Here is a 20,224-nt window from a genome sequence, read left to right on the forward strand (position 1 = left end):
CGGGTTGGAAACGGAGTTTCCGAGTTTCCGCGAGGTCGGAAACGGCAAGAAACGGAGTTTCTTTTGAATTTATTTTAGACATGTAAAAAACATGCATAGAGACATCCTATTAAATAAACTTATGTCAAGAGATGCAAAAAACATGCATAGAGACCTCAAACAAGACACATCAAAGACTCAAGTGGACATTAGAATCATAACACTTAACAGAATGTAGATAATGGACATGTATGATGTCGCGGCAAATTCATGTGAACCATAAAAAACTAAAGGCTGAAGGCCGAAGCATACATAGCAAGCTGCAAATTGTGATCATAATACATCATACATATCAGCAATGATCATCAAACTTGGGAGTCAGAGGTTCAAAAACTACAAAATAACCGACATGCCGGCTGTCCATATTCCCTAAGGATAAGAAAAACTAAACAAAAAACATGGAACATCAGTGAATCAGTGATCACTGCTGAGCCTCATCTGAAGCACCCAAGGAGTCTGAATCCTCCTGAGAGTCCTCATGGCTCTCGCGTGTGTCCTCACTGCAAGAAGATGAGTCCTCTCCAGTAGCCTCCTCTCTAGCAGCACTAGTACTAGCTGCAGCCGGCCTCCCTCTCCTACGACGACCACCACGTGTGTCGTGAACTGGTGTTGTGGCCTCCTCGTAAAGAAAAGTGTAAAGATCTCGGTCCTCTTGTAGAATTGTGGGAATATCCCGCACCTTCTCAATGTCAATCTTGTCGACATTCACTTGCATTGGCTTAGGACCCATAGCTGCCCGCTCAAGAAGCTTCAAGTTACAATTGTTGCAGAAAACAAGACGCTCAAGTTGGGCTGTAGTCAACTTGTTCCTCCTCTTCGTATGGTAGAGCGCCCATGTGCTCCAATTCCTCTCACAAGTTCCAGAGCTGCAATCTTGTGAGAGGACTCGAATGGCAAGACGTCTCTGTTCAAAGAGCAGATTTAGGATTAGTACATTATACAAATAAGGTGTCACCGTTAAAGCTTAAGCGGAGGGGCTTCTTACTCACCAACGTAGGCACACCATGTCCATATTTCTCCCACCATGAGACCGGCTGAAGCTGCGTTTCTCGAAGTTTTGCAGTAGGTCTTGTGAAGTAGCCAGTGTTGTTGCGGAAAGCAAGGAGATCATCCTCTAAGCATCGCAACATCTGCAAATTTCCACCACACCATTTCTCCACATAGGTTTGGAAGTCATCGTTTAGCTCCTCACACTCAAGCTGATCCTCGCTACGCCATAGAGGATGCAACACATGAGCCACAGCATGGATTGGTCTATGAAACCAAACCCAACGGTTTTGCCAAATCTGCTTGATCTCCGCGATTCTACAAGTTACAAGTAACAAACAAAACCAAAGAAAGACTTTAAAGTTATAACTTAGAAAAGAGCCAAGACAAAAAGGCAATTTGGCAAAGGCTCATGATCCATGAGTCATGAGCAAAGAAGTACGTACCTCTCTACAGATAGGTAGGCATTGTTGTCTAGTGCCTTCCCGATCCTATCCATGTACTCATAAATGAGGCCTAGTGTACTCCCCTCCATGTCCGTGATGCGCAAGACCGTGTAGATGAGATTTAAGGTCTTCACTAATACCTCTACCTCTTCCCACCATGCTTCATTGAGGATCTTGCGTCTAAAATCCACAAACTTTGGGGTCATACTCTTACCCGATTGGATCCATGCATCACAACTTATAGTGCGAATCAGATTTGGCCGCACACGAAGAAGCCGCTCAAGCACTATGAACATGTATGCAAACCTCGTAGTGGATGGCTTGAGAAGCTCCAAGGTACTATTAGCCCTGTACATGCTCAAAACCTTTGGTCTTTGTGTCACAAATTTGACAATGCTCCTCGCGGTGGCAAAGATTTCGCTGACCCAAAAAATTCTCCCCAAATCCTCAATCAATAAATCAAGACTATGGGAGGCACAAGGGGTCCACACAATTGTTGGGAATGCATCCTCCAAGCATACTCCCCATGGAGACACAATTGCTTCCATTATCCGTGATAACCTGCACAACATTTTGTGGGCCAATCTCCTCAATCACCTTCTTGATGTGTGTCCAAATAAAGAGACCTGTAACGGTGAGACCCGCAGCCGATGCATCAATGGCCTTGTAAAACATGGTGCCTTTGCAAGAGGAGATAAGCACATTATACACATTCCTCTTGCGTACATCTGACCATCCATCACATAAGATAGTGCAGCCATATTTCTTCCATGTTTCTTTCAAAAACTCAAGCTGGCCTTCTACGTTGAGTTTCTCCTTCTTTAATTCTCGTGTGCGGATTGTCTTAGCCGAGGGACCCTCCCACTCACAGCCAATGCGGCTAACGGCCCGCATGGTCTTCTTCCATTGTATGGTGCGAACCACATTGAAAGAGATAGCACACCATATAAACAAGCGCGTGACCTCCCTTGTTGCCTCCTTCATGGCTTGCTTTTGCAAGCCTGCTGTAATGCTTGCTCTTTGCAATGAACCCTTTGCAGGCACTTCCACACTAGGTAAAGGTGTCCTCTTTGCACTAGGGCCCTCACCCACACTCGAAGATACATCTGTCTGGCTCTCAACTCTAGTCCTCTTTGAAGAGGCCACTTGGCTCGAGGATGCTTCACCTGTTGCATGTGCTGCCATATGTTGCTCACCAACATCCAAACCAAGGCGTTGCTTTCTCCAACCCTCAACAAGTGCTGCCAATACATCGGGCGGCACATTTTGACATAAAGCGACATCTCTGCCTGGGACATGCCCCAAATGGTCTTTTACCCGGGTCACTGAACCTGTTTTTTCATATCCACAAAAATTACATTTCCACTTGCGGGAACCCCCACCTCCGACATATCCATCCCCTTTTGTTGCATACTGCCAATAGGGATCTGTAGGCATAGTGAGACTTGAAGTTGAAAGCACTTACCCTCAAGAACACTTGCCCTTGGAGGCTTGGAAGTTGGGCTTGAGCCTTGGCCCTTGAAGCCTTGAAGAATGGGCTGCCCGGCAGCCACCTGTGAGATTGGAGAGCAGGCTGCCTGCAGAGTACAGGCCTTGGGGCCTTGTGGGGGGCACTGGTGGGGGCAAAGGCTTGAGCCTTAGGGCCTTGGCCTTGAGCCTTGGCCCTTTGTGGTGAATAAGCGCAAGGTTCGAAGAAGTGCAGCGCCGCAGGAAAGGAGAGCAAAATGGAAAAAACGCACGCGCCCCCCCCCCCCGTTAAACCTGAAAAAAAAATGCACGGAAACGGCGTTTCCGTCGGCCTGCCGTTTCCGAAAACGCCCGAACCGTTTCCAGGGGGCGAAAACGCCGTTTCGTGCTACTATGAATGGTATAGAAATGGTTTCCTTAGTAGCTATGTTAGCCTTCCTTGCACCAGGTGTCGTGATAGATAAAATCCCAAACTTAACTCATCATGGCTCTTCTCTAAGCCACTAGACTCTCCATCAACATATCAATGCCCTATTAAAATATCAGGAATACCAAGAGACTCATCAACCTTCTCTTTACCTTTAAGTGATGCACTTTACTGAACCTAAAGGACTGATTTTTTGACATAGCTTGCCACTCCATGGTCTATAAAAAAACCCACTACTAGAGGACTCTCTCGATCCACTCACAATGATTGTGATTGCTGACCTATATTCTATGCAACCACTTGCTCATATGCGTCACCCCCAATTGAGTCTTACATTAGCATATAAATTGCTCATCTCATCAAAGACAACATCCTTGCTAACCTGCATTTTGCACAACCACGAGATGAAAGCAATAAGAGCTAGCAACCCTACCATTGGTGCATGTTTGCAAGGGTGTATGTGTATTTAACAAAGAAAATAGCATGTTTCTATACGTATACATGGTTTATAAAAGAAACGAATATACAATATTATCTTGTGAAATGTAATTTAAACAAACCTAGAAGAGAGAGAGAGAGAGAGAGAGAGAGAGAGAGAGAGAGAGAGAGAGTCAATTAGTGAGTTTTTATTATGTCTTATTGGTTTAGGAACCAAATGATATTGATAAGGTAGCCTCTAGAGATCCAAACCCTTATTATGGACCACATATTTTGCAACAAGAATATGCAAATCTCATAAGGGATAGGGACCCCTGCCACATATCAAAATTTAAGATAACAAAAAAGCATGTGTACTAAAGATCAATCAAACACGGGATGAAACAATAGTTAATATGTTGTGCGATATAATTGACCGTAAAATGTACAATTTAGAAGTTCCAAGAGTTGGAAAATAGAGCAACACAACCATGATAATTTAATGAAGAAGGCCTCAAGTCCTATTTTTAAAAATATTAAACTCTCCACGTTTTTCATAACTCATTTTTAATCTACAAACTCAACATGGATGGACTGATAACTCAATGAATGATCGCACTACTAGAGTACATCTTTCGATTTTGCTCTTGTTCGTAATTATTAAATGTGAGAGTAATATTTCTTCTATTATCTTCTTCATGAGAACATGTCAAAAATTTATAAATGTGAAAATTGAGTGTCTTTTTTTGCATAGCCCTATGGACAAGATTATTGCCTAAAAATAATATGTTACCAAATCAAGATGTAAGGCAAAGTCCCAAATTTGGACATGGATTACAAGCGTATTCATGCTTGTGTCAATAATTGTATCTTGTATATAGGAGATTTAGACATGGATTACAAGCATATTGACATAAGCGTATTCATGCTTGTGTCAATAATTGTATCTTGTATATAGGATAATATAAAGAAATCACTACATTATCTTAAATGCAATGAGCCACAATTTAAAGAGGAGTCCACAAATGGCAAAGTGCCAAGAGAGGTCATACAACATTTCCCTCTTAAACCTTGCCTAAAGTTTACATCTAGAGCATTTAGAAAAAAGCTTCTCTCTAAAACTTGATCTATCCTAAGGCTATCCTCATAATTTAACTAAGTGATAACTTCTTCTATGGTTGGGAATAGACCATCCCAACATTTATATTTCTAAGGTTCAAGTCAACAAGAGAATTTCTCATTTTTCTTAGAGGTTCTACCAAAGTCTGGGCATTTATTCAAAATGAAAGGGGGTAAGGCTAGTCCTTAGAGGTCCCTGGCCTTGAAAAATGTGTATAGATTATTAAATTCAATTTCTAACTTAATTTAATTAAAAATCACAAAAAGAAAATTACAATTTATGAACAATAGAATATAGGTGGATGCATGGTAAGGTGGACTTGAAACCTATGTCCTGGACATGGCTTTTAAACTAGTTTTAGACATTTGAAAAAGTCATTTTTCCTCATTTTTGCCCACATTTTGTACATTTGAAAACCCTAAAAATAGAAAAACAATTACAAGCAGCTCGTGTTGCACTCATTTTGCCACCTCTCTCTCTCTCTCTCTCTCTCTCTCTCTCTCTATCTATCTATCTATCTATCTATCTATATATTTCTATCTCACAAGCTCTCTCTCTTTCGCTTACCCACTCTGTCTCTTTCCATCTCCTCTATACCCTAAACATGCATCATTTCTGCCCTGTGCATCATTGCCACCTCGTTGTTTACCTCTCTCTCTCTCTCTCTCTCTCTCTCTCTCTCTCTCTCTCTCTCTCTCTCTCTCTCTATGCCTATTGCAAGTCCCTTACTGTTGTTTCACTGACACACACACATATGCATGGACCTTTCACCCATCAAAGAATCCCAAGCATTTAGAGGCATGGCCACCCCAAGTTCTCCTTCCAGTCTTTACTCGGTATCATACCAACGTTTAACCGATATAATAACGGTTAGAAAATTTGCTAAATACAGAGTACATTAGAGGAGACCTTGCTCTTAAGCCAGTATGATAACACTATTTAATTAGTAGTAGCTGGTGTTTTCCCTATGGATAGTGTTAGTTATATACAACTGTAATTCCACAACCAATATCATATTGGTTTGCGACTGGTATGATACTGGTGAAAAGCCTGTTAAGCTTGTTTTTGCTGTAGCCTAAGTGTATACGACTTGTTTTCCATCAGGTATCTTACTAGCTTAGCACCAATCTCTTACTGGATTTACACTAGTTTTCTTGGTTTTGTTTGTTGCTGTCCCAAGTTGAAAACCATTTAGAACCATGCCCTGCCTTGTGAGGGAGGACGATTTCTTTTTATGTGCAATACTTTCTAGTCCTAAACTTCCCCAAGTAGTCCAAGAGGTATAGGTTGACATCTACTAGCTTCTCCGTAGCATTAACATGGTAGAAACTAGTTGGATCTAGACAGAAAATGACACTCTTTTACAATATCAACTGACTAAACCAAACACACAGCTGATAAAAGCTGACTCTAAAACACTTCCCCCTTCAATTTTACAAATCTGACTACTGATGTACTAATTGACTGAAAATCTGATAGTCAAACATAATACACATAAACATGGATAAAAGAAGGAAACAACGCACATACAAGGATGATAGAATCATAGAAGAGTAGAGAATTTGGCATTTGTTTGTATACTAGTTGGAAACATCTAATATAGTATTTGGCATCATCACAAAGCATTTGAATCTATATTAAAGGAATATATAATGTATAAAATCAGAATAGGTGTTGGAGCACGGGTTGTTGCTATTACCTCTCTAGCTACATAAAAGATACGTATGTGCATGTTCAATTGCCTTGAAGCATCTACAATGTTAAGAGAGGATGTATTTGTGCCAGGGCTAGTCATAAGAATCATTGGAATAGACCTTTTCAGAAGTAACTCCTCAAAGTTTCTAGGCACTTTCACTTCTTCAAGTGTATTTCGTATGCCCTCTATCAGACTTGTCTAGTTTTATAGTGGAAAACTGTTCAAAATTTCCTTCATGGAGTGATGTTGGAGAACCTGAGATAATATATCAAACCTCATCTTCTTGTCTAGACCCTTGGTCCACTGATTAAAGTACTGAACAATGTCATTGCATATTTTTTGATGCTTCTGCTTGTTTGCACCATGACTTGCATTGTGCTCCTATTCTTCTTGTAGCTTAGACTTCATCCACGGTTGCACATTTTTCTTGATTCCTCTGCACATGATAATCCTTGATTGCATTGGTAGAAAACTTTACACCATGACTCGCAACCGTCTACATAGCCTGAACTTAAATATCAACAACCGGTATGATACCATTTAGAACATTAGCTCTATGCAACATGCATTGGATATAAGGTAAAGATCAGCTTTGCTTTAGACAACACCTATTTTGAAACAATATGATATTGGTGTTAAACCAATAGGATACTGGTTCATAAACCAGTTGCATACACCAATGTCATTGCATATTTTTTTATGCTTCTGCTTGTTTGCACCATGACTTGCATTGTGCTCCTGTTCTTCTTGTAGCTTAGACTTCATCCAAGGTTGCACATTTTTCTTGATTCCTCTGCACATGATAATCCTTGATTGCATTGGTAGAAAACTTTACACGACATGCGACCATCTACATAGCCTGAACTTAAATATCAACAACCAGTATGATACCATTTAGAACATTAGCTCTATGTAACATGCATTGGATATAAGGTAAAGATCAGCTTTGCTTTAGACAACACCTGTTTTGAAACAATATGATACTGGTGTTAAACCAATAGGATACCGGTTCATAAACCAGTTGCATACACCGAGGAACCTATAACTACAAACCAATTTTAAACCAATAGGATACCGGTTCATACGAGTTGCATACACCGAGGAACCTATAACTACAAACCAATTTTAAACCAATAGGATACCGGTTCATACGAGTTGCATACACCGAGGAACCTATAACTACAAATCAATTTTAAACCAATAGGATACCGGTTAATCATACCAGTTGCATACACCGAGGAACCTATAACTACAAACCAATTTTAAACCAATAGGATACCGGTTCATACCAGTTGCATACACGGAGGAACCTATAACTACAAACCAATTTTAAACCAAATGTTTAACTTGCTATATGACGGTTTTGTATTGTAGGTTGAACTATATTTGTTGTTTAAGGAGATGCATCCAAAGGCACTAGTTCATCAACAAGCTTTCGAGAAATTAAATCCATACTTTGTGTGCAAGCTTAAGGATCAATACACTTGTTGTTGCATAACATGTGTTCAGATGTCATTCTTAAAAGAATCCTAGAACCATATTAGAGGATCTACTTTTGGGTTGCATGTCAAAGCACATCAATGTTATTGTGTCATTTGTAATGTGGGTTCTAAGCCAAGTGGTGCAAGGCTGCAGAGAAGTCGTACAAGAGCATCACAAGTGCATGGGAGTCAATCTTATGTCCAAAAGTTGAAGGTACTATATTCCATGCTTTGAAGTGTCTGATGGGGAGTTGCACTATCTATGGTCCTCAAAACATAGCAATTTTCCAGTTGAATCTGCATATGTTGGTTGGCTTGTCATTGTGAAGATCTTTCAGGACATAGAATGTGAAACCACTGATGATGGCAATACAAAGAAGAGGAAAGAGTTAATACACAAGGAATTGTTATGCAAGCATTGAATCAACAATCAACACGGAAAGTTTGTCAAGCATAATTCTGTGTATAGGTGGCAAGCTAAGCAATACAAAGAATGCTTGTCCTATTTTACTAAAGATGTGGTAATATATGTTGTAGACTTTGATGAGAATTACTCTTTCAAGGAGCAAAATGAGATACAATCAATGTACTAGTATTCAAGCGAAGGGTCCATATTTGTACATATTACATACTTTCACATTGCAGGTGACATCTACAAAACGATACACTTTTTATCTCTGATGATAAGAAGCATGATACCCATTTTGTGCAGCATTGTTTCATGCTACATTATAATTGGGTATTACCTTTTGGCATTCCCCTACAATGTCATTAGGTTTGGTTTGATGGTTCTTTGTCTCAATTCAAAGCAAAAAGCCTTTGTACTTTGTTTCCAAGTACATTGCAAGCTCTCTCTCTTTTGCTTACGCACTCTGTCTCTTTTGGTCTGATGGTGCTTCATCTCAATTCAAAGCAAAAAGGCCTTTCTACTTTATTTCTAGGTACACTGCAAGCTCTCTCTCTTTTGCTTACCCACTCTATCTCTTTCCATCTCCTTTGTACCCTAAACATGTATCATTGTTGCTGACTTGTTGTTTACCTCTCTCTCTCTCTCTCTCTCTCTCTCTCTCTCTCTCTCTCACACACACACACACACACACACACACTCTTGATCTTGCTCTTTGTGCCTATTGTAGGTCCCTTACTGTTGTTTCACTGACACACACACATACACATGGACCTTTCACCCATCATAGATTCCTAATCATTTAGAGGTAGATATAGAAGTTCAGGTTGTGTAGATGGTTGCGAGTCATGTGTAAAGTTTTATACCAATGTAATCAAGGATTATCATGCACAAAGGAATCAAGAAAAATGTGCAACCTTGGATGATTTCTAAGCTACAAGAAGAATAGGAGCACAATGCAAGTCATGGTACAATCGAGTAAAAGCATCAAAAAATATGCAATGACATTGTTTAGTACTTTAATCAGTGGACCAAGGGTCTAGACAAGAAAATGAGGTTTGAATTATTATCTCAGGATCTCCAACATCACTCCATGAAGGAAATTTCCAATAGTTTTCCACTATAAAACTAGACAAGTCTAATAGAGGGCATATGAAATACACTTGAAGCAGTGAAAGCGCCCAGAAACTTTGAGGAGTTACTTCTTAAAAGGTCTTCCAATGATTCTTATAACTGGCACCAGCATAAATACATCCTCTCTTAACATTGCAGATGCAACCAACACTTACATCTCATCTTGAAAGAATTCCATTTACACAAGACTTGGACATTCCATGTTTGGGGTATTTTAAACATACAATGTACATTGAAACTAACCCCCTTACTTGTTGCAAGTTTTTTGTTGTTAAGTATGTGTTGAAAGAAGATTTGATCTTGGGGCATAAATGGACTATTGCTACCCAAGAACCACTGTGCTTTGCTAGCGATAGGGTCATCATGATGGTCAACAACACAAAGTTGACAGTACCATACTGTACGGAAGAGGATCCAACCCTAATGGATTTCTATGATGCTAAACTCAAAAAGTTACAAGCCTCCCACGAAAGTCCCTCTACACAATGACCTACCATCTGGCTCAACGACTGACTCTGATAAAGCTTCTATTCCTTCAACTCCATCCTCACCAACAAAGTCTAATGCCAAAACCATACAATCAACCACTATTCCTGATGAAGAAGTTCCCTAAATGCAACCATCTAACAAGGAACTCAAGGGAAAAGCCCTAGAGCAAATGCCTCTTCATCAACCAACCTCGCCAAACGAGGGGGCTGCATGCTAAAGCCTCCACATTAGTAACCACCATTCTATAAGAGACTCGAACCTCATCATCTCAACAATGCCCATGAGTCTGAAACCTGCAGCCTCAGTGCTAACCAATGTGAAGGAGGGCCCAAAACCTTCCACTGCCACCAAAAAGAAAAGTTCACAAGATAACACACATCAAGGTATCTTAATGGTATCAAAAGGTGGGTGGAGAAGAAGCTAGTTGTAGCCCAAGGCTACTACAAAGGCACCAATCCAATTTGGGTGCCTCGATAGTCAAAGCCTCTTCCTCAATGCAGCACTTAGAGGCCAAGGAAAGGTAAAAGTACACCAAAACATCGCCCACAAAAGCCTATGCAAGTTCCTCAAAGAACTCCACCAAGTCAACAAATGTGGGTACCAAAAAGATTACTGTAAGCACAAAGGTACTATGAAGATAATATTGAAGCTTGGATTCCCAAGCGCATAAAAAAGTCCCTAAGCTTGTTCAAAGAAACAAACCTCAGCACCAAAGGCATCAGCACCAATTTATAATGTTCATCAAACATGGGTGGTTGTGTACGTGCTTCAACAATTCAACAAGGATACTATGATGGTAATCCCATCATATGCTTACCAAAATTGAACAAAGTGAAGATAGCCTTGCTATCGACTTTAACCCCAATAGATTCACCTAAAGTTTGACAAGAATGGAGGCCCAAGCAACACCGCTTGTGTGTTTAAGCAACCCCAATGGTAACCAACCAGCAATCTTACCTACCGCCAGTGACAACATTTGAGCCAAAAATTCAAGAATCAATTCCCACATCTGCAATGGAGACTTATGAGTGCATTAAAGACAAACTCACAATGCTCTTTTCATCCCCTTGATGTGAAGCGTAATGCAGAAGCTACACGGTAGACATAAGAATCTATTGTCTCAAAAAGGAGAGTAGCCACAAGAACCTGTTGCTTGCAAGGTGGTAACCCCCCAAAAAAAAAACAAACACAAGAAGGGATTCATACAAATGGCCTAATTAAAAATGGTAGAATATCACAAACAACTTCCAACGACCTTCAATATAGCCAATACATTTTTGTTAAGCTTATGCTTTACTATTCTTTTGGCTAAGTTAATGTAGTCTGCTCCATGAGTACATATCCATACTCATGCACTGGAGGACATTTTCACCAAGGGCTCATTATCAACAACTTTCGAGGTACATCTCTGGATGGGAGGGCCATGAAGGTAAAAAGCCTGGTCAATGGTACAACCCATCGCCTGGAACTTTCCTTCAAATTGCAAACCTCTCCAAATGAAGATAGAATCTTCACAACACAATGATATCTAATCCTTTGTGAAGATATCTCTCTAAGCCTTGCAAGTCGACGTAATTCTTTCAAGTTTTTCCAATGAGTGGCTACTTTAACAAAAAGCAGAAGCTTAATAAGAGTCTATTTGACTCAATTCTTGTACTTCATGTGTATATCTCCTTTATTAGAGCACTTAAATGTACATACAAGCATAAAAAGCACCTGGGAAGAAGCATGCACACGTCTGCACCTAAAGCACAAGGATCTTGTGCCCCCATAATTGTAAAACAGAAAATGTACATCCATATTTATATTTCAAATAGTTCATCTTAATTAGCTTGTTGTTTAACATCAATCATCATTTAAAGGTTTGTCAGACCAATCACTCTCGGGGTCTGATCCGATATAGAATGTGTTAGTTAAAATTGAAGGGATTCAAAGACATGAAAGATCGGTGAGAGCGGGGACACATGATCGACCGGAACCTAGTGACCTTGAGAATGCATGTATAGAGCTTAATCTATGCATTAAGTTCTACAAATAGAGCTTAATGCATAGATTAAGCTCTATGATTAGAGCTCTATTCATAGATTAAGCTCTATGCATAGAGGACCTACAAAATAAAACCCCTCTTTTTGGTAGATAAAAATAGAGGAAAGAGAGGATAAAAAGTTAGGAAAGCACTTACCTCTTTTTGGTGATGTTGAAAGAGAAGATTAAAAGACCTACAAAACCAACAAAAGGGCTAGGAAAGGATTATTAATGCATACATACAAAAGCCCTAAGAACCTAATCCAAAAGATTAAGCTCTATGCATGCATTAAGCTATATGCATAGAGCTTAATGCATGCATAGAGCTCTATGCATAGATACAAAAGCTCATGCAAGCTATGCCGCTATGCTGCTATGCAAGCCTTATGCAAACTACGCTGCTATGCAAGCGTTATGCAAGCTATGCTAAAGCTTTATTATGAATAAAGCATGCATGAGGCCTTGTGCATAAAGCTTTAGGCATAATGCTTTATGCATGAGGCCTTATGCATAATAAAGATTTAAGCATAATGCACGTGAGGCCTAATGCTGCATAAAGACTTAATCATGAGGCCTGAAGCATAAAACTATGCATGAGACCTTATGCATAAAGCATGCATGAGGCCTTATGCATATAGCTATGCATGAGGCCTTATGCATGAGGTCTTATGCGCATAAAGCTATGCATGAGGCCTTTTGCATAAAGCTATGCATGAGGCCTTATGCATAAAGATTATGTGCAAACCTACAAAACAAATCCCCAGCACCCAAGTATGCAATAATAATAGAGGAAAGAGAGGAAAGATAGAAAAACACTTACCTCTTTTTTGTGATGTTGAAAGAGAGGATACTGTCAGGCGTTTCTCTGAGAGATATTTTGGGCTTGTGTACATATGGATGCATGGCCTGTGTGAGAGTTTTGCTCGGGAACGCCTTGGCAGATGTACAGAGAGAATGGTTTTGCTGTAGGCTTGTTACAGGTTTGTCCGGAGTGAGGCTGGCTGTAGGTGGTATCAGTTGTTTGACAGCTCTGAATATGTATGCGTTCCTTTAAATGGAACTGGGCACTCGTAAGCTGTATTCGAAGGTGTATGGAAGTATGGGCGGCAATTAAAAATTGAAGGGCCCAAGGTTGCCTTGAATATGGTGTGAAAAGTAGAGGCTTGAGGATGGATGTGTGCATGGTAGCGAGGAGGAATGCGGTGCTCTTGGTGGACATGTATACCAAGTGTGAAACAATAAGTGTATTTGTCGGTAGGAGAAAAAAGGATTTCTGGGCTAATATTAGTAAGCACATGGTTGAAGGATGGCGCATGGAGGTTTGGCTGTTCGAGTGAGTTCTCGTTTTTTTTGGAAGCTGGTAGAAGAGAAGCGGCTAATATTAGTAAGCACATGGTTGAAGGATGGCTCATGGAGGTTTGGCTGTTCGAGTGAGTTCTCATTTTTTTTGGAAGCTGGAAGCTGGTAGAAGAGAAGCGGCTGCTACGATGCCAGCTTTGGAAAAACGGGGTAGTTTGGCTTGTTGTCCGGTGACTGGTGGTGCAGAGCTTTTGAAGGGCTGCCACCTCTGATAGAGGTTTTCTTTGGAGGGTGCAGGGCTGACAGGCGGTTGCTAAAGCTGGTGGTGCTGGTCGCGACAGACAGAGGGGGTGAGCGGGCAAGGCTGACGGAGGAGAGTCGACTTTTGCTGACTGACGAAGGCGAAGGGAGAGTGCCCTAGGTAAGGTGGTGTGGTTGCTGTGGCTTAGGTGACAAGGTGAGCTGGCGAGGAGCTGTAGCCTGGGTACGTCACCGAGGGAGCTGCCTTTGAAGCCTGAGTACGTCACCGAGGGAGCCGCCTTTGAAGCTGGCGTGGGGGCGCAAAGAATAAGAGAGGGAGCAGCTTTGAAGGGCTGGCGAGACTGGTGGAAGCCGCCTCTAGCTGTTCGACATGGAGGGAGACGAGACAGCTGGCGCAGCTACTGTAGGATGCTGACAGCGATGGAGGAGAGCCAGCATGGAGAAGAGTGTGGCCGCTCGTTGATGTGGAAGTGCTCTGGTGATGCTGCCCATTGAAGGTTCCTGCCTTGTGCTACGAGGCTTAAAAGGGTGATTTGGCAGAGCTGCAGCGAGGGAAGGTGCCTGGAGACAAAGGATTTTTTTGGCGAGTGCAGAGCCGGTGAGTTGCTTGGTCGCCCATGACAGTTGTGGTGCTGGCGATGGACGAGACGAGAAGGACGAGAGGGAACCGCCTTTGAAAATAAGAAGGGTGTGCGTTGGTAAAACAGAGGTGCTTGGTGGGCGACAGGCGGGAGAGGACTCGGCTGGATACGAGAGAAGCAAGGACGTGGAGGGTGTTGGTGTAGCTACTAGCGAGACAGGCAGTTGCTGCTGGTGGCAACTGGGAAACACCGACACACAAGGGGGCTGAAGGTGTTTGTGGCTGCTGTTTGCTAAAGATAAGGTGGCAACGTTGACAGGCTTGAAGTGTAGAGACTGGTAACATGTATGCAGAGAAGAAGCTGGTGTGAGGAGGGCCACCCTTGGGATGCAAAAGGAGGCCACTACCCGAAAGGAGTGAAGGAAGCCGAGTGGAGCCAGCTGATTTGTGAAAGAGGGATCTTCTTTTTTGCATTATTTGTGGATAAGTGTGCGGGTTTTCATTATCCTGTGGAATACAGGGTTTTTGAGGTATCTCTGTGTGGTGTTTTGAGAGATTTCTGTTTCCAGCATCGTGCTGGTGGTGCCCCTTGTGTTTGTTGTGTCTTCCAAGGCTGCTGGGGAGGTAGCTATAGAGGCATTTCTTCTTTTCCTAGCCTCCCGACAGTTTTCTGGTGCCCCCACTAAGGATAGCTCTAGGATTGTTTGACTTAGGATAGTTCAGGTATTTCTCTTACGAGGGTGTATGCCCCAGAGTGAGAGATTGAAGGAAGGTGTTTCCAGTGTTTTTCTTGGTCTGATGAAGGTGAAGCTTGGGGATAAAAATGATGTCGTATCCGGAGTTTTTTGGTGGTTCTAATGAAGATGTAGCAGAGTTTCTTGAGAGGTTCGAGATCGCGTGCATTAGCAACCATGTTGAGCAGGTGTTGAAGCTTTTGAGGATCTTTTTGAAGAGTGATTCTAGAGATTGGCTTAAAGGTTTTGAAGCAAAGGAAGCTCAGGCTGTACCACCTAGTGTTTTGACATTAGACAGGTTGACAGAGGCTCTTTTGGAGCGGTTCCAGCGAGTTGAAGACTCAAGTGTGCTATGGCAGGAACTCAATGATTTGCAACAGGGACAAGGACAAAACGTGGATGATTTTTTGCATGTGTTCATAGGGTTGTGGGATCGATGGTGCTTTTCTTTGTGCAGTGAGGCTCCCCCGATGTTTGTGATGAAGAAAGGATTGTTTGTAAGTGGTTTGCTTCCTGTGTTGAAGCTCAAGGTCGAAGGAAAGAAACCCAAAACGTTTGAGGATGCTGTGCAGATTGCAAGGGACAAGGAGTGGAAGATGAAGAAGATGGCAGAGCTCGGTATGCATTCAGAGGGTGTGCATGAGGATCTCTTTAATGCTGGAAAGGATGCCAAATGTTTTTTGCTGGAAGGAATGCCTTCAAGGTCAAAGCAGGTGAATAAATGTATGCTTGATAAGCCATCAGGGTTCTTTTCATGGTTGAAAGGGTGTCCGAATGAGGATTCCATACAGGTTAAAAAGCCAAAGCAAATGGAGTGCTTGACAGGTCTTGAAGAGAAGCCATTGTTCTTGGAAAGCGGGGTCGACGAAGACGTTATTATGCTAAATGAAGAGATGGAGGTGCCAATTTGTGTAGAGGAAGAGATGTCCTTGCAATCATATGTCGATGCTATTGTGGAAAGTGATTTGGAATGCTCTTTGGATGATGAGCTGGACTGTATTCTTGATAATACATTGGATGATCTGTTGGAGTTGGCTTCCTTGGAGAAGATTACTTGCATACCAGTTGTGCAGGAAGGGAGTGATGGTGTGACTGATGATGAGTTGGATGCTACTTTGGATGATGACGTGATAGATTTCGCAGGTGCAATTGCTGATCATAAGGTGTGTGTTCCTTGTCATGCCCAAGAGAATGAGTCGGTTGTCACAGTAGTGAGAATGCATGTGAGGCTATTGTTGTTGGTCGAGGGGACCAAGATGCTTTGCCTAGGAGTTTAGGGAGCTTAGACTTGGTAGGGATGCCTGTGCAAGATGTGGAGAATCTTAAAGGATCACCAATGGTCTTGAAGTTGGAGAAACTACAGGGAAGTGACAATGATGAGTCTACAATGCATGAAGTTGCTGTGTTTGATGTTGATGGGCTGAAGGGAAATGGGTTTATGGTGGACACACCACATGTTGATGCTCAGCATATGGATGAGTGGTTTGGCTATAGTCTTGGTCTAGCAGTTTGTCTAGAGGGAGAGTTGGAAGCCAATGATGCAGGTTGCAAATTAGATGATCATGAGGTGGGAGTTGAAGATCAGGTGTTTGTTAAATCAGTATATGATTATGAGTGGGAATCAAATGTGTTAGAAAGGAGTAGAGGTGAAGAATGGTTGTTTCCATCACAAGACCATGTGAGCTAGTATGGAGAAGGAAATGCAGTATATATTGATGAAGCCATATATGAAGAGCCCAGGGGGTTGCAGAAAGTGGAAGACCATAACAGGATATATCAATGGTTATTTGACAGAGGAAAATGCTTGAAGGATTGGAAGGTAGATGCACCAAGATTTCTTTTTGATCCGGGTGGATAGTTATTGGAATTTATCTTTTTGCTGCTGAGCATAAATGCTCTAGCAGGCTGGGGGGTTGGCAAAGTATGTCAGGCATTTTTCTGAGAGATATTTTGGGCTTGTGTACATATGGATGCATGGCCTGTGTGAGAGTTTTGCTCATGAACGCCTTGGCAGATGTACAGAGAGAATGGTTTTGCTGTAGGCTTGTTTACAGGTTTGTCCGGAGTGAGGCTGGCTGTAGGTAGTATCAGCTGTTTGACAGCTCTGAATATGTATGCGTTCCTTTAAATGGAACTGGGCACTCGTAAGCTGTATTCGAAGGTGTATGGAAGTATGGGCGATAATTAAAAATTTAAGGGCCCAAGGTTGCCTTGAATATGGTGTGAAAAGCAGAGGCTTGAGGATGGACGTGTGCATGGTAGCGAGGAGGAATGCGGTGCCCTTGGTGGACATGTATACCAAGTGTGAAACAATAAGTGTATTCGCCGCCGCCGGTAGGAGTAAAAAAGGATTTCTGGGCTAATATTAGTAAGCACATGGTTGAAGGATGGCGCATGGAGGTTTGGCTTTTCGAGTGAGTTCTCGTTTTTTTTTGGAAGCTGGAAGCTGGTAGAAGAGAAGCGGCTGCTGCGATGCCAGCTTTGGAAAAACGGGGTAGTTTGGCTTGCTGTCCGGTGATGACTGGTGGTGCAGAGCTTTGAAGGGCTGCCGCCTCTGATAGAGGTTTTCTTTGGAGGGTGCAGGGCTGACAGGCGCTTGCTGAAGCTGGTGTTGGTCGTGACAGACAGAGGGGGTGAGCGGGCAAGGCTGACAGAGGAGAGTCGGCTTTTGCTGACTGCTGACGAAGGCGAAGGGAGAGTGCCCTAGGTAAGGTGGTGTGGTTGCTGTGGCTTAGGCGACAAGGTGAGCTGGCAAGGAGCTATAGCTTGGGTACGTCACCGAGGGAGCCGCCTTTGAAGCTGGCGTGGGGGCGCAAAGAATAAGAGAGGGAGCAGCTTTGAAGGGCTGGCGACTGGTGGAAACCGCCTCTAGCTGTTCGACAGGAGGGAGACGAGACAGCTGGCGTAGCTGCTGTAGGATACTGACAGCGATGGAGGAGAGCCAGCGTGGAGAAGAGTGTGGCCGCTCGTTGATGTGGGAGCGCTCTGGTGATGCTGCCCGTTGAAGGTTCCCGCCTTGTGCTACGAGGCCTAAAAGGGTGATTTGGCAGAGCTGCAACGAGGGAAGGTGAGTTGTCGCCTGGAGACAAAGGATTTTTCTGGCGAGTGCAGAGCCGATGAGTTGCTTGGTCGCCCATGACAGCTGTGGTGCTGGTGATGGACGAGACGAGAAGGATAAGAGGGAACCGCCTTTGAAAATAAGAAGGGTGTGCGTTGGTAAAACAGAGGTGCTTGGTGGGTGACAAGCGGGAGAGGACTGTCGGTTGGATACAAGAGAAGCAAGGACGTGGACGGTGTTGGTGTAGCTACTGGTGACAGGCACCTGCTAGTGGCGCGACTGGGAAACACCGACACACAAGGGGGCTGAAGGTGTTTGTGGCTGTTGCTGAAGATAAGGTGGCAACGTCGACAGGCTTGAAGTGTAGAGACTGGTAGCATGTATGCAGAGAAGAAGCTGGTGTGAGGAGGGCCACCTTTGGGATGCAAAAGGAGGCTACTAGCCGAAACGAGTGAAGGAAGCCGAGTGGAGCCAGCTGATTTGTGAAAGAGGGATCTTTTTTTTTGCATTATTTGTGGATAAGTGTGCAGGTTTTCATTATCCTGTGGAATACAGGGTTTTTGAGGTATCTCTATGTGGTGTTTTGAGAGATTTCTGTTTCCAGCATCGTGCTGGGGTTGTGCCCCTTGTGTTTGTTGTGTCTTCCAAGGCTGCTGGGTAGGTAGATATAGAGGCATTTCTTCTTTTCCCAGCCTCCCGACAGATACCAAGACCTACAAAACCATTAAAAGGGTGAGGAAAGGATTAGTAATCCATACATATAAAAGCTTATGCAAGCTATGCCACTATGCAAGGCTTATGCAAACTATGCTACTCTGCAAGCTATGCTAAAGTTTATGCATAAAGCATGCATGAGGCCTTATGCATAAAGCATATGTATAAGGCTTATACATAAGGCTTATGCATGAGGCCTTATGCATGAAGCATATGTATAAGGCTTATACATAAGGCTTATGCATGAGGCCTTATGCATAAAGCCTATGCATAAAGATATGCATGAGGCCTCATGCATAAAGCCTATGCATAAAGATATGCATGAGGCTTATGCATAAAGCACTATGCAAGCCATGCTAGCCTAAACTAAATCGTACCCCGGCACTATGCACTATACATGCATGCATAGAGGTCTATGCATAGAGCTTAATCTATGCATAGATCTCTATACATTATGAATTCATGCATAGAGCTTAATCTATGCATTAAGCTCTACGAATAGATCTTAATGCATAGATTAAGCTCTATGATTAGATCTCTATTTATAAATTAAGCTCTATGCATAGAGGACCTACAAAACAAAACCCCTCTTTTTGGTGGATAAAAATAGAGGAAAGATAGGAAAGCACTTAACTCTTTTTGGTGATGTTGAAAGAGAAGATTAGAAGACCTATAAAACCAACAAAAGGGTGAGGAAAGGTTAGTAATGCATACATATAAAAGCCCTAAGAACCTAATGATGCATACATACAAAATCAAAAAGATTAAGTTCTATGCATAGAGCTTAATGCATGCATAGAGGTTAATCTATGCATAGATCTCTATGCATTATGAATTGAATGCCTATGTCACACCAATGCCTCGAAGTTGTTTGCAAAGAGGTTGCTGAAGATGTGAACATTTTCAAAAAAATTTGGATTATGATCCAATTAAGGTTCCTATGGACCAATAAGATTAATCCAAATGTAGAGAGGAGATAAATTGAAGAATAAAAGAAAAACCCCCCAAAAATGAGTAAATGCTCACATAAGATGAAGAGTTGACTGAGTACAAGGTTATTAGTTAAAAATTAAGAGATATTGAGAGAAAATGATGCATTTTTGACACCTCAATGTGGGGATCTCCCCTCATGAAGGAGGCACCTATTTCACATGTGTGGAGGAGTTTTAAACTCAATAATAATGAGATATTTTCATATCTCCTCTCTCCTATTCCAACTAGATCCAAAAAGTAAGCTAAATTGACCCAAAAATGGTCAAAAATTGACCAAACTGATCTAAAAAATTCTAGAATCAGTTTGTTTGGTTAGAGGCTCACTTTTTCCTATAAATAGAAGCCTCCCCCTTTTGTAAAAGCACATTGAATTTTTCAATAACTCAATTGTTTTTGGCCTAATCCTCTCCAAAGTGAATTGGTCGCCACTCTTGCTTCAAACAAGAGTAGA

At 42.2% G+C, this 20,224-nt stretch overlaps 2 protein-coding genes across 2 annotated transcripts; both read right to left on the reverse strand.

The window, feature by feature from the left end:
• Window positions 1–460: 460 nt before the first annotated feature.
• On the reverse strand, window positions 461–1,828 carry LOC147627166 (uncharacterized). The gene is made up of 3 exons (XM_086815251.1): window positions 1,473–1,828; window positions 1,029–1,344; window positions 461–943 (listed from the first exon to the last, which is right to left on the reverse strand). The coding sequence occupies exons 1-3, from the start codon at window positions 1,826–1,828 to the stop codon at window positions 461–463; spliced, it is 1,155 nt and encodes a 384-aa protein (XP_086671377.1).
• Window positions 1,829–1,937: 109 nt separating this feature from the next.
• LOC147627167 (uncharacterized) lies at window positions 1,938–2,909 on the reverse strand. The gene has a single exon (XM_086815252.1). It carries the CDS (start codon window positions 2,907–2,909, stop codon window positions 1,938–1,940), a length of 972 nt encoding a protein of 323 aa, XP_086671378.1.
• Between the last annotated feature and the right edge of the window lie 17,315 nt (window positions 2,910–20,224).

The sequence above is a fragment of the Cibotium barometz genome, chromosome 21 (assembly GCF_041138505.1).
Source record: "Cibotium barometz isolate CiBa-2024 chromosome 21, ASM4113850v1, whole genome shotgun sequence".
Classification (NCBI taxonomy): Eukaryota; Viridiplantae; Streptophyta; class Polypodiopsida; order Cyatheales; family Cibotiaceae; genus Cibotium; species Cibotium barometz.

What these genes read in the sequence shown, in the direction of transcription:
- LOC147627166 (XM_086815251.1), bottom strand. Translation starts at nt 1,828, where the DNA reads ATGTACAGGGCTAATAGTACCTTGGAGCTTCTCAAGCCATCCACTACG. An exon ending in GCCTACCTATCTGTAGAGAG is followed by an intron (nt 1,345 to 1,472) that starts GTACGTACTTCT and finishes TGTAACTTGTAG; the next exon opens with AATCGCGGAGATCAAGCAGA. An exon ending in GACATGGTGTGCCTACGTTG is followed by an intron (nt 944 to 1,028) that starts GTGAGTAAGAAG and finishes CTCTTTGAACAG; the next exon opens with AGACGTCTTGCCATTCGAGT.
- LOC147627167 (XM_086815252.1), bottom strand. Translation starts at nt 2,909, where the DNA reads ATGCCTACAGATCCCTATTGGCAGTATGCAACAAAAGGGGATGGATAT.